Source organism: Electrona antarctica, assembly GCF_951216825.1.
Source record: "Electrona antarctica genome assembly, chromosome: 10".
Classification (NCBI taxonomy): domain Eukaryota; kingdom Metazoa; phylum Chordata; class Actinopteri; order Myctophiformes; family Myctophidae; genus Electrona; species Electrona antarctica.
The window spans coordinates 23,672,657-23,687,629 of NC_136791.1; the positions used below are offsets into that span (position 1 = coordinate 23,672,657).

Genomic DNA, 14,973 nt, shown 5'->3' on the forward strand with positions numbered 1-14,973 from the left:
GAAGGTTGCCATGTACTAGGCTATATTAACTAATCAACCAGACACACACGCTTTGAATAATCTTTGCTCCTCCTAGGTGGCTTGCATGTGTGACAGCATTTGCATTAGTTAATTATTTGCATTATTGAGTGCTGGCCTAGTTCTCATTTCATTTTCAGAATTTGCATAAAAATGTATGCCTGTATGTTTACCTTCAGTGGAGAGGGGGTGTGTCTGTGCGTGGTATGGCCTCTGCATTGTTTTTGTATTAATTAGGACTGTCCTCCTCGACTAAAGAAATCCATGGTAAACCTCCTACATGTAGTCATCATCAATCATAGGAACTTGTTGACCAATCGACAACTATAAGATGGTGTTTGCTACAAAGACCCGCCTTTTCAGGTTGGTGAGGTTGAGAACTGAACTTTTATCATTATTCAACTAATGGTTATTATTTCACAATGAATACTTGGTTGTATATCTAGAGTTGTATATCACAAGAGATGTGCTAAATCGTTTCTCAATAAATAATACATTTAAGTATAAAGCATGGGGGGAAAGCATTAAAAACTACTAATCAGCTAACAAAGCCTTGTTGTAGGATCAATCGATTATTTATTTATTTATTTATTTATTTATTGTTTATAGATTGCTTGTATCCCAAGTTCAACCCCCCACCCCCATCTTCCTAGCTCTCTAAAACGTCCACCTCCTTAAAATCTCTCCCCTCTCTCTCTCTCTCCCTCTCCCTCCCTCCCCATCTAAAGCGTCCACCCCCTCCCCCCCACTTAAAATCTCTCTCTCTCTCTCTCTCTCTCTCTCTCTCTCTCTCCCCCTCTCCCCCCCCCTCTCTCTCTCTCTCCCCCCCTCTCTCTCTCTCCCCCCCTCTCTCTCTCCCCCCCTTCTCTCTCTCTCTCTCTCGCTCTTTTCTCTCTCTCTCTCTCTCTCTCTCTCTCTCTCTCTCTCTCTCACCCCCCCCCCCCCCCCCCCTCTCTCTCTCTCTCAGGCAGTAGCAGCAGCAGCAGCAGAACCATCAGAGTAGGGTAGGCTAATCAGGTCACATCTCCTTCTGGGTCTGAGAGGGAGAGCGAGCAGCCAGCATCATCCTACCTAAACTAAACCAAACCTCATCCTCCAGCAGCCCCACTAGTACAGTAGCCTAACAATTTAACGGTTAATACCAGGGCGTCTCGTATCGTCCGCTACACGATATGGTGGCAACGATGGACGTCGGGTCCAAGCCCCTTCTTGTCCCCTTGGCGGTGGTGGTGATGGTGATGATGGTGGTGGCGGCTGCGGTGCAGGGGTCTACCTTGGAGAGCGACGCGGCGAAGAAGCAGAGCGGCGGCGCCGTTAAAGACGCGGCGGACAAGCCGGGGGGGAATTTCATGGAGGACGAGCAGTGGCTCTCGACCATCTCGCAGTACAGCCGTAAGATCAAGCACTGGAACCGCTTCAGAGACGTAAGTCGTTTTCTTTGGTTGATTTGATTGAGAGATCTGCGGTGTTTAATGCGGTATTATTATTAAGCTGTGCTGTGCGTGTTAATGGGGAAACAGCTGCCAGGCTACCCCGGCAGGCTGGCTGGCAGGCAGGCAGGCTTGGCTGGCGGAGGGAGGGGGGAGTCGCCCCCCAGGCATGCATGTTGGTGTAGGACTGTAGGTAATAATAATAATACACATTTAGCATAATGCAGTAAATGTACTAACTACACCATATTGTTTCTCTTCTGTTGGTGGCTTCTTCTGGGCTATTCACTAGTGATTTTACTTATAAGTAAAAGTATCACTATCAATACTGCAATATAGAAATTATACTCTGTTACAAGTAATAGTATGGAATTCAATAAAAGGTGACATATTGGTATCAAAATGTACTCAAAAGTAGAAAGTACTCATGCAGAATGTCCCATTTCACAAGTTTTCAAAAAAAAAGTACAAACTCACAATGCACAAAGTAGGCTAACTACTAGTAATTGTAACTAAAGTTTTCATATCATTTTATTTAAGTAAAAGTACAATAGTTGGATCTGAGATGTAGTGGAGTAGAAGTAAAAGTATACTGAAAATTCTCAAGGAACAAATACCTCAAAATTATAGTAGCTTAAGTACAGTACTTGAGTAAATGTACTTACACACCACTTGTAATAATAATAGGCCTAATAATAACAAGCATACACATTTTGCATAATGTACTATACACCTGCACCATATGTCCATATTGTTCCCCTTCTGTTGTTTAGTAGACTGGTGGCTTCTATTAAATTAATTCAGGCATATAGCAAACATCCTATGACTCTCACCTCTATTGTTTTACGTGTAGACATTTCTGGGTTAGGAGAGGGACTGAGGGAGTCTTAATTAAAAAGGGAGATGTGGGCTATTAGCCTGATGTACTGTATGTAGGCTACCCACATAATATCTGGCATATTATGCCAGGTGACAATCAGTTATTTTTAGAACTCCCCGCAGCAAAGGCAATTGTGATATTGTGTGTTGTAAACTGCATTTTATTTTATTTGTGTTCTTTACAAGAGAGGCCAAGGCATACGACCATCAAGTAGTTTATTCCCCAATATACATATTATGAGACTAGCTCCCCACACCTGTGTCCAGCCTCTGCCTGAGCCAATTGATTGCCATGGCAACCCCAGCCTTATTCCCCACACCTGCCATTTGATTGCTTAGTCAGTCCAATTTTCACAGTCTATTGTCAGTTTGCACTCTTCAGACATTCTCCACAGACGTTTACCACTGACAGACAGACAGACAGACAGACAGACAGAAAGACAGACAGACAGACAGAGACAGTTAAAACGGGTGCTATGACAACGGATATAATGGGTATTGGTATTGCATACTAGGGTGGGGGTATGTATTCCCGATTTTCATTGTTGCAACAGGCACAGGTCTAGTAAATAAATAAACGCTGCGTTTTGAGTTAAAATAGGGATTCTTTGTAGTCAGATTAAAAGGTGTAGGCTACTTGCATAATGCATAGCCTCAGTCAAGTTGGGCTATTTCACCCCACATTGATGTTAATATTGGCTATACTTTCAGATCCCATAGCTCCAATAACATGCCATGGATGCTATTACAAACAAGGAAATTAAGCAATTATAGGATAGAAGGTGAGCTGATTGATTGCTGCGTATAGCATTAGACTGAATGGGGTTGCGAGGATTGATTAAAGCCCATAGGGTATGCAAGCTGATATATTGCTGTGTCTGTGTGTATGAATGCATGGATGGCTCTCTATACACCTCCAGCTCAGTGAAATGATTATCAATGATTACAGGATGGATTTAGACCTACAGTATGGAGAACACTCAGAGATTATTTTCCACGTGAATCTCGTTAATAGGATTCCAATCGATCTGGGCCTGCTGGGTGCTGCTGACTCTGGTTGCGTGCAAGGGGTGTCATAATTGGATATGAAAACAAGCACAAAAAGGCTTCAGATTCTCTGTGTGTGTGTGTGTGTGTGTGTGTGTGTGTGTGTGTGTGTGTGTGTGTGTGTGTGTGTGTGTGTGTGTGTGTGTGTGTGTGTGTGTGTGTGTGTGTGTGTGTGTGTGTGTGTGTGTGTGTGTGTGTGTGTGTGTGTGTGTGTGTGTGTGTGTGTGTGTGTGTGTGTGTGTGTGTGTGTGTGCGCGTGCGTGCGTGCTATGGCACATGCACAGTGCCATAGCATATTAAGACAAGAAAATGAGCCTTCCCCGTGCATATAGGGCACTTCCCACAGCAGAGGGTGTCCTGCTTGATTAGCATACATAAGCCTCTTTGAATCATGTTGTCCCTATCATTGTCCCCGGAGGAAAGGTGAGTGCATGTGAAAATGGCTCGCCGTCCCTCCAGCCAGATTTCCCTCTCCTCCCACTCGGGAAGGATTATAAGTATACGACTGGCTTCTGTTTATTATTTAAGAGCATGGCTGCCGAGGCCGTATATTTAAGGCAAGTAATGAAATACAGTGGCCACGAAAAGATTAAAGTGTGAATTATAGCGGGAGTGTGACTGAACGACGGGGGCCTTTATACACACAGTCACAGTCACAAAGACGGGGATCTTTCTTTACACACAGTCACAGCTATAGCTTTAGATGGAAGACGTTGGCTGAAGCATCGCCCCTGTTTTTTAAACCAGTATTTGTATTGTTGACTGGCAGTGGCTGCTGCTCATGTAAAACCAACGTGCACATTTGAATAAAACATCAAGCTGTGTAGTTAATAAATGCCCTGCTGCTCTGAAAAGCAAAGATATGCAGAGACACACAAGCATGCATTGCACACGCACGCACGCATGCAGCCACACACGCACACACACACACACACACACACACACACACACACACACACACACACACACACACACACACACACACACACTCACTCAATCGTCCAAACCAAGGTATTTAGGTTTGGACGATATATTATTAGACATTATATGACATTATATGACATCGGCAGTTAAGTTATGCAACAAGTAATAATTGTATGTCTATTCTGGGCATGTCATTGTAGGTGAACATTTTCAAATAAAAAAAGGAAAGGTCAACATTTGCTGATCTACAATGTGGGAGCTTGTAGATCGGGCTATTTTAAAATGTTCTCTGTTTTTGTATCATATCTAAGGTTTCAAGAAGACTGGAATTGCTTTCGCACTTTTTGACAAAAGCAATTCCTTCCATCAAAATATCCCCCCCCCTACCCAGGATCAGTTTCCTCACTGCAGGCCTTTCACTAACTACGGTATAAAGATATCACTTTTTTCCCTTCAATTTGAGATCAAAGCTCTCAAAGATACACAAACAGCTCATGCATTCTTATAATATATGTAGCCTTTTCATGGCCATTATTATTCCCTGAGGTGATTCTCTATACGTGGGCGTACCGTATTTTTTGCGCGCGCGTGTGTGTGTGTGTGTGTGTGTGTGTGTGTGTGTGTGTGTGTGTGTGTGTGTGTGTGTGTGTGAGTAAGTACATTTCATTTATAGAGAACATTTCACAGACATCAGTCAAAATAACGGTAGTGGGTCGCACACACCAAGACTGCAGTTCAAATAGTTTATTTCAACTTTGAACAATTAAGGACAAACGTTTCGGCTATCCAGCCTTCATCAGACATCAGTCACAAAGTGCTTCACAACAATAAAAGCAAATCATATCAATAGTAACAATTGTAATATTAATAATAAGAATAAGAATAATGAAAATAAAGCAAAGAAAGAGAAAACAGAACAAACGGCACTGGTGAAAATCAAGAAATCAATACAGCACTATGTTACAAAGGCCCGTGTAAAGGTGGGTCTTTAAACGTTTTTTTAAAAGGTCCACAGAGGCCACAGATTTCAGGTGATTCTGGAGGTCGTTCCATAGCCTGGGGGCGAAACTAGCAAAGGCTCGATCACCTTTAGTGTGTGTGTGTGTGTGTGTGTGTGTGTGTGTGTGTGTGTGTGTGTGTGTGTGTGTGTGTGTGTGTGTGTGTGTGTGTGTGTGTGTGTGTGTGTGTGTGTGTGTGTGTGTGTGTGTGTGTGTGTGTGTGTGTGTGTGTGTGTGTGTGTGTGTGTGTGTGTGTGTGTGTGTGTGTGTGTGTGTGTACTTGTATTACCATCCGTGTGAGGGCCACAATTACATTACATTTGACGTTTTGAAGACAATTTACCTGGTCCACACAGAAATGATCTACAAGCTCACAACGTGTTGCAAGGCAATGGCTTTTGAGCTTATAGATCACCTATTTTGGGAGTGTGACAATGGCTAGCAATTAATCTTTGTTGGGTTTAATAAAAATATGGCAACAAAAAGTACAAAAATGGCAAAATTGTTCATTATTATCCTAAAATGTTGATGTCCCCACAAGTACTAGTAATACAAACGTGCGCTTGTACATGTGTGCACACGTGCACGTGTGACTACACGTCCATATACTTCCACAAACTGTTAGCTTGGCGATTGTGTTTTTCTAGTTTCTTGTTGGCGTGTGCTCCCGCGGGGAGGTGTACGTGTGTTTGTGTGAGTGTGCGCGCGCAAAGGGCAGCAGAGAGGCAGAGCGCTGTACTGGTCTCTCTGGCGGTGATGATGACAGGAGAAGAAGCATCAGAGAAGAAGCGAGCGAGTGCATCACACACACACCCTCCCCGGGGATCGCCAATAGAAGCTGCTTTGATTTCAGTTTGCTGCCGTAGCAACAGCGAGGCTCTGTGAGTGTTGTGGTACTGAAATGGAGCACGTTTCCCTGGGAGTTGGATGACTCCATCCCCCTTAACTGTCACAATATGGGCTGGTGGATGAACAAAGAGGGTTGGAACATCACTTACAGCAATACTGTGCCCCGCCCCCCACCAAAAAAACAAACAAAAAAAACACTGAAATTGTTCTTGTGAAACGTATTAAATGAAACATTGACTACCTCTCTCAGATGGGCTTTTTCATCTGCGAAAGGGTTGCGAAGTGTCAGAGAGACTAATCGTCCTCACATCTGCACAGTTTCTTCTTTTTGTTTAGTTTTTGTTCTTTTCGTTTCGAGGCGTTAAGGGTACAAGTTCACTCTGTACTCTGTCAAATTAAATGTCTTCACTTATTTGCGACGATAACACCCCCCCCCCCCCATATTATTGTTATGAAGTTCAGAAGAGCAAATCCACATGTAGAAGCTAGACACGGGAAAGTAAGGTGAGGTTGCCATAATAATATAGGCAAACATCCAGAAGATTCGCTATTTTCGGTCTAAGAGATTTAAGTAGTGATGCACCGATGTATCGGCCACATATTTGCTGTTAGTGGTCAAGATCGGTATCGGCAAATGAAACTGACATTAACCGATGGCAGTAGCCGATGTTTATCTGATTAGCAAGCATACATTTTGCGTTGACTATTGTATTGAAGATGTATAGTTACACAAATTGAAATAAAAACAACAAAAACTAAATGAACATATATCAGTATCGGCTATCTGCTAAATTGTTATTGTTAACATCGGTATTGGTATCGGCCAAGAATTTCCATATCGGTGCATCCCTAGATTTAAGTGTATATAGAGGGGAAAAAAGAAGGGGCCAGGTGTAGATCCCAGGGGCACCCCGGACAACAAAGTATAGTGTATATGAAGTGATGAAGAAGGTTGTTTGTAGCAGCATGACAAATGTGGCTTGAGGAGCGATGGTGAATATGGCATCACTGGACAGGCAGGAAGGGCAACAGTGGTGGGAAAAGTAGGCTATACTCAAATGTTTTACTTAAGGAATATAGAAAGTGTCTTACTCAGTCTTAACCCATTTAGACCTGACACCAGATTCTACAAAATGTCTTCTAAATCATGACCGTTTTCTGATATATATTTGATATATTTCTATATCAGTGGTTCTCAACTATTTCATGTCAAGGAGCCTAAAAATTATATATAATTGGCCACCGACCCCCATCTGAAAATATGTTGTTCCAGGGACCTCCCAGAAGCAAAGATATGAGTTAAAAAAAACTAAATAATATATATTCCAATATTTGTGCCACATTTTCAAGATTTATCTAAAATAGCAGATCTACAAGCTCGTAGCGCGGCACTCGGTGCCGCGCTATGAGCTTGTAGATCTGATATTTTTCAATAGCTAAAGTATTACGTAATGCTTAAAACACCAAAAGTGTTCCCATTCTGAATGGGTTAAGTAAAAGTCTGGAGTAAAAGTACAAAAGTATTGGCATCAAAATGTACTTAAAGTTCCAAAAGTAATATAGTACTCATTATGCAGAATGTGTTTTCACATGTATAAAAATCATTTGAAAATAGATACAGATACAGAAAATAGAACAGATCTGCTGCATCTGTAGTACAGCTACAAGTACAGTATAAGTACCTCAATTTTGTACTTAAGTACTAGTACTTTAGTAAAATGTACTTTCCACCACTGAAGGGCAGGCAGGATTCGCAGGAAGGATCCTGAACACAAGAAAAGGACGTTAGTACAATCTACTGTAGGACACAAACAAAGACCTAATCAATAAAGCCTGGAACCTCTGAAGCTGAAACAACAATGTGACGATCAGCGGGATCAGAGTCTATTGCTGCACGATAAATACAAAAAAAAGACACCTATGCAAACTCATTTTTAAATTATGCTTTTGATAGTGAGAGACTTTAAGAGAGGTTTAAGCCAAACACTTTGATGTTGTCTGTTTAAACCGTACGGTAGTTGGCTCCAGGTGCCACATTTTGAGTGTAGTAACGTTCAGCACTACAGACTAATAAAGAGAAGACAATTAATATTTAGTTGAGAATCGTGTGATTCTCAATTCTTGTGGAGGACAATCGAGTCACATTTGAGCCAGAATGGTGCAGCAGACAGCAGTAAGTAGCTCAGAGCCAGACAGGGTTCATACAACTAACGGGTGCCAGGTGTGTTGGCTGAGAGAAGGTGATGATCATGTGACTGAAGGCAGGTGTGTAGAAAGGAACCAGGGGAATGAGCTGCAGTACCTGCACAGCGCACAGACCCAAGGACTATTATAAGAGGACAGGAAGCGAAGACCGTAGTGTGGACTCTATGTTGCGCCCTGGAAGGAAAGAAACATGCACAATGGGCTATATGCAAGGGGCCAGTGAGGCGCTCCAACGTTGCTCCAGTTCAGTCTCTATCCTTCTTTATACCCTATGGCTATGCAGCCAACACTTCCGCGTTCAGCTTCCTTGGTCTCAAGTGCGCATGTTTCTTTCCTTCCAGGGAGCAACATGGAGTCCACCGTACGGTTTTCGCTTCCTAACCTTATTTAATTAACCTTGCACAGACCCAAGCCTCCTCTCTAACATTGAAGCACTCAGCCCTACTGGTAAGAGGTGGGACTGCAGGCAAACCCGTGGATTTATGACGAGGAAACGCCATGCCGCTGGAGTTTAACATTGACCGCCCATTTGCACTTCCGCGTTTTGGACACCAAATTTGGTGTCCAAATGGATTTTTTTTTAGAACTAGACCGTTCTTCCGGGTGCTTCAAAACGCCACTGAGCAACTTCCATCGAAATGAGTAGAATCCTTTTATTACTCTATGGCACAGACACACGTTTGTATTATACCACATTTGTGAGGACGTCAGTGTTTCAGGACAGGTACTGTATTGCACGCGCGCACACACACACACACACACACACACACACACACACACACACACACACACACACACACACACACAACCACTTTAACCATTATTTTAAACTTTAGCTATTGGACAAATATGTAAAAAAGCCACCGCTCATCTGCTGAAGGATTTAGGTGCTAGAGTCACAAAAGTATAGTATAGTATTTTCGTTGAGTAAACACTTATTTTACCCCCTTTTTCATGCATGCACTTGTCAGTTGTCATTTATGCTTGTAGATCGGCTGTCTTTGGCAATTTGCTGCAGTGTTGGGGCAGAATTGCTGCTGTTGCTTTCGTTCAGCCTAGTGTCAATTGGATGTTTTGGTACTCGGGTCAGAGTATCGGGGCCGGTTCCAAGTACCAAGTACGAGTACTTAAGGGTGGTATCGGCCAGAATGGACAACTCTATCTACAATCTGAAATGGGAGTTCACGGCCAAATACATATAATTTTTGGGGTCCTTGTCAAGTTGACATGAAGAAGGTTTGAGAACCAGTGATATAGAAACATAGGATTAGGTTAGGATTTAGAATACATTTGTAGAATCAGGTCCTCAGTTCTTAATGGGTTATACCATACTTGTGAGGACATCAGTGTTTCAGGACGGCGGTTTTGGGCAATTTCCTCTTGCCATTTATAACCTTGACCCTATTGCTGAAAATAGCAGCTATTTTTGGTGTGCGACACTGACACACAACCACATACACATCAGGTAGAGGTATAAGCCCAGCCCCTAAATCTAACCTCAAAATGTCTAAAGGGCCTTTCTAACGTGAAGCGATTTAACACGCCTATAGTTCATTTTCAATGAGACCTGCGTTTTTGCGCGTTTTTACGCAAGTGTATATACGTGAGCGCGGTCCCGTGAATTTGTTGCTCCCGTGCTCGTTACGTGCACACGCACGCGACTCACCAGACCTGGATTCTGTTTAGCTTTTTTCTTACGCTTGCGTTGTTGAGCCCATCTTGAGCAGACCTGTCGTTGATCCAGGCAACAACGCTTGCGTTCCTCGCTTCCCGTTTGAAAGGCCCTTAATCCTAACCCTAACCTCCAACGCATTGTGAGCTTGTAGATCTGATAATGATAATTTCAAAATATTTGTATTTTGTATACAATTTATGCATTTGAAAACTTGTGAAATGGGACATTCTGCATAATGAGTACTTTCTACTCTATATTTTGATACCAATACTTTTGTACTTTTACTCAAGTACATTTTTAATTCCGGACTTATACTTAGGCCTGACTCACACCTTCGCAAAATATTGACGTATGCTTGTTGTATGAGATGTATAGCTGATGCAAGCTCGCAATGCATTTCCAATGGGAGTCACATGGTTTGACACAACATTTGTGTTGTATGAGGGGGAGGGGGGCAGTCGAAACACAGCCGGAAGCCATACGACTGCGCCCCTCCCCCTCACACAACACAATGTTGGGTCAAACCATGTGACCTCCATTGAAATACATTGGGCGGCCATGACACTACCCAACGAGCACCCAACGAGCACCAGAATTGCATGAAAGGTGTGAGCTCAGCCTAAGGCTGAGCTCACACCTTTCATGCAATTCTCTGCTCGTTGGATGCTCGTTGGATGCATGTTGTGTTGTGTCATGGCCGCCCAATGCATTGCCAATGGAGGTCACATGGTTTGACCCAACATTGTGTTGTGTGAGGGGGAGGGGCGTTTCGACTGCGCCCCTCCCCCTCACACAACACAATGTTGGGTCAAACCATGTGACCTCCATTGGAAATGCATTGGGCCGCTGGGCGGCCATGACACAACACCCAACGAGCACAGAGAATTGCATGAACCGTGTGAGTGCACCCCAAGTCCGGTAGAGTATTTCTACATTGCAGTATTGATACTTCTAAATTAAGTAAAACATGTGAGTACTTTTTCACCACACACACACACACGCGCGCGCACGCACGTGCGCACACGCACACGCATGCACAGTCACACACAGACAGACAGAGGAGGGGTCAACAGACAGAAAACAATGGTACTGTAGGCACTGTGACCAGTTCTACTGTAGCTGTTCAGATCGCACAAATTGATGTTGACTCAGACGGTCCTTTGAGTGCAGAATGTTGAATATTAATGCAACACTGGAAAGCAATAATCAAGGCTGTGCAACATGAAAGAGGATCTGTTTCATTCTCTCCTCTGTATAAATGCAAGCATCTGTGTGTGTAAATGCACGTGTGCATGCGCGCGCAAACACACGCACACACATGCACACACACTAACACAGAATGCAAAACATGTAAATATTTAATCTGCATTCTCTTCCCTATCCAAATATAAAATCTAGGATGTGGAAGGGATGTGATGTTGTGCACGCTTTGGGGATAAGAGGCCCTTTCGCCCCCAATAAAAATAGAATCCCGCACTTCAATCCATTTGACAGGAGAATGCGATTACATGTAACTGTTACAGTCAACACATAACACCACGGAATACCTTACAATCCCTTAATCTGACAGGTGCACTCAACGTTTCATTCCTCTAATGCATCGGATATACGGAAATTAAAGAACAAACTGGGAAAAATACTCGGTAATGGCGATTGAATGCGGTTTTGCTTTAAGTATAGCTTTACAGAGATCCACCATGGTCTTTGCTCTGTTGTTTAGGAGAAGATTTAGTTACATCGTTGGGTTACGAGGCAGAGGGATGAAAAGCCCTGCCTGCGTCCTTGTGCGGTTTGCTGGGAGATTATTGTGCTCGATAATGCAACCGTCAGTATGGTTTTCATGGCCAAAGTTGGATCCATTTGTGGAAAAAGACCTCGGAAATCAGCCAATGGAATTTTATATTAGAATCTGAAATACTGACAATTTATATTCAATTAGAAGATGCTCATGTTCACTTTCAGAGGAGTTTAACCATTTTCAACATGGCATCCCTATTTTGGGCATCCCGTCAAAAAGTCTTCCACAATTCTTAAATATTTTTCAAAATAGCAAAATAGGCCATCTCCAAGCTCACAGTGAGCTTGCATTTCGTCTATTTTCACGGCACTACAAAAAACCTATTTTAGCTACAGTGACGTCATGCCCTAGTAGGAGTATGTTGGAGTTCTACTTGCATAGATAGATTTGGCTCCTTTTCATGACTCAGGAACTTGCAAATCATTTATTTATATGTTGTGTCTTCATTTTCCATATAGGACGGAGAGAGGTTGTTCTTGATCCCTGCACTGATAAATCACAATATGTAACCATAGTTTTGCGATCGGACAAGGAACGATATCACAGTGATATCGTTCCTTGTCCTATCGCAAAACTTTTAACGATCCATCCCGCAAACGCAATGCTGACACCTAATGTGGTTTTGCACCTCCAAGACAATGGGGGCTCTGCCCCCCACCCCCCAAAGATCTGCATACGTGTCTCAATGAAAAAATAGGGCTAATTATAATTTATGCAAGCGCAGCTATTCAAGCTATTCAAGCTCAACGCGTCGCATATGCGTCCACATCATGCGCCGATATGTCGTGCTCAATTCTCCCCCCTCTTGTATTACATAGGCCTACAGGTCAAATAATAATAATAATAATTCAGAGAGACTCAATTTTCGGTATGATAAGACATCAGCCTGGATCACGTCACTGGTCAAAGTCCCTCTCTGTCTATGTTTCTTTCAGCAGCAAAGGAAGCGTCTGAGGCACTGCAGTGCATTATGCATAATGGAAAGCAAATCCACAGTGAATCCAATTTTCTGCTCAACTTCCCTCGTTAAAGTGATATTATCCACCAAAAGCCTTGCCATGAAATCGCTCTCTGATGTTTCATTTCTATTGACTCAAGGTGAACTTCGGGGAGCTGAGCATATTAATGGATGCTTTTTGCTTCCTATCTATCAAACCGATGCACAGAGAGAAAACGAAACGACGGCACTCAAGTGGCTTCGGGGATCATTTGGCTTCTGGCGTTCGCCGCTCATTTGTCTGCTTCTCTCTTCAGACCCGGGCGCAGTTTTGTTTTTGTGACTTCATTAATTTGCGTCGGTATTCTTTCCTTTCCGTTTCCGCTGCTGTGGGTGTACTGTACTGTACTGTAGTAACTGTACCATCAGTCTTTCAGAAGACATGATGTGTTGTTTTGCTCCCACTACAGTTTTCACAATGCTTCCGCGGGCGTCAAGCAGTCTGTCTGGAAGCTCTGAAGTGAAAATGTAGTCGAAAAAACTAAGCGGATGGCCCCTCCATCCTGCATCAATAATAACTCCTACTGGAAAGCAAATTGGTCGAAACCTATCTATCTAGAACCTATCTATCTAGATACTGAAACCTATCTATCTAGATACTGAAACCTATCTATCTAGATACTGAAACCTATCTATCTAGATACTGAAGGAAACCTATCTATCTAGATACTGAAACCTATCTATCTAGATACTGAAACCTATATCTAGATACTGAAACCTATCTATACTGAAACCTATCTATCTAGATACTGAAACCTATCTATCTAGATACTGAAGGAAACCTATCTATCTAGATACTGAAACCTATCTATCTAGATACTGAAACCTATCTATCTAGATACTGAAGGAATGGCAATTAAACCTATCTATCTAGATACTGAAGGAATGGCAATTAAACCTATCTATCTAGATACTGAAGGAATGGCAATTAAACCTATCTATCTAGATACTGAAGGAAACCTATCTATCTAGATACTGAAGGAATGGCAATTAAACCTATCTATCTAGATACTGAAGGAATGGCAATTAAAATGTACTTTTAATTGGGGGGGGGGGGGGGGGGGGGGGGTGACTCACAGACTGTAGCATTCGCAGATTGTGGAACTGTTCGTCACCAGGCACGTCACGTGCACTCATAGACATCAAAGGGGGTTTCAGCCCCCTGCCTTTTTACCCGTCTGTAAAAAAAGACTGCCCTCTCCAGACCATGAATGCAGCATTTACTATGGTGAAAGAAATGCAAATGCCCCCCACACCTCCCTATTTTCCATGCCATACCCGAAGGCAGCCTTCAGGGTAATTGCCTTTTTCAGAACTCTCCTGAACGTGAACACAGCATTTTCCGTTGAAAGAAATTAGTCATTTGTCCTCTGTGTAGAAATCCATGTCGTACGCCGCATCTTCAGTATAGCTAAGATAAGAGTGCAAGGTTACACTCCGGAAATAGCTGATCTACAAGCTCTCAACCGTCCAACCTTCCATTTGTGCACTCTCGGAGTTACAGACCCTGTGGGGGGCCATTGTTGACCCGCTGGTGGTCCCCGGACCTGACATTGAGGACCAGTTCTCTCTGTACCAGCTGCCTCCTCCTTCACCTGTTATCCTTTCACTACATTTTTAATGAACAGAAAATGTTCCGTGACGGAACCCAAACTGCGCCTCCACATTCCCAGTCAGCAGGAGTGGATTAAATAATGCACAACCATATGGAGTTGGGTGGGTGCACCGCAGGTTTTGGGACGCTCTCAGTGTATATAATGTGATATACAAAACAAACATGGTAAACTCCCGAGTGTTAATTAATTCTAACTCTGAGAGTGGATACAAAATGGACCCCCGAAAGAGACAGGGTCCATTTGTGCACCCCTCCAAGTTAAAGCTCTGCTATGGAACTATGCTATGACACCTATGCATTCTAATTTTGTGAAGAATTGTGAAGAATCGTGCAGCACTAGCTGGCTGTCCGATTAATTTTAGTTTCTCTTATGCTTTTATTTTATAAATATTTTCATGGAAAAAAAAAATCTTGTGGAGGAAAATCAAGATTCGCATTTGAGCAAGAATGATGCAGCACTACTTTAAAGGGGCTGTAAGTGATATGTTTTTGTGAACAAAAACAACATTATTTTAAAAAATCCAATAGTCATCATTGC

General features: G+C 42.8%; 1 protein-coding gene across 1 annotated transcript in view; it reads left to right on the forward strand.

Moving 5' to 3' along the window:
• Nucleotides 1-1,031: 1,031 nt before the first annotated feature.
• spock2 (SPARC (osteonectin), cwcv and kazal like domains proteoglycan 2) overlaps nt 1,032-14,973 on the forward strand; it is a 62,743-nt gene continuing 48,801 nt past the window's right edge. Inside the window, exon 1 of the mRNA XM_079512992.1 lies at nt 1,032-1,442. Within this exon, the coding sequence (XP_079369118.1) occupies nt 1,191-1,442 (252 nt within the window). The 5' untranslated portion in view covers nt 1,032-1,190. The remainder of the gene's footprint in view (nt 1,443-14,973) is intronic.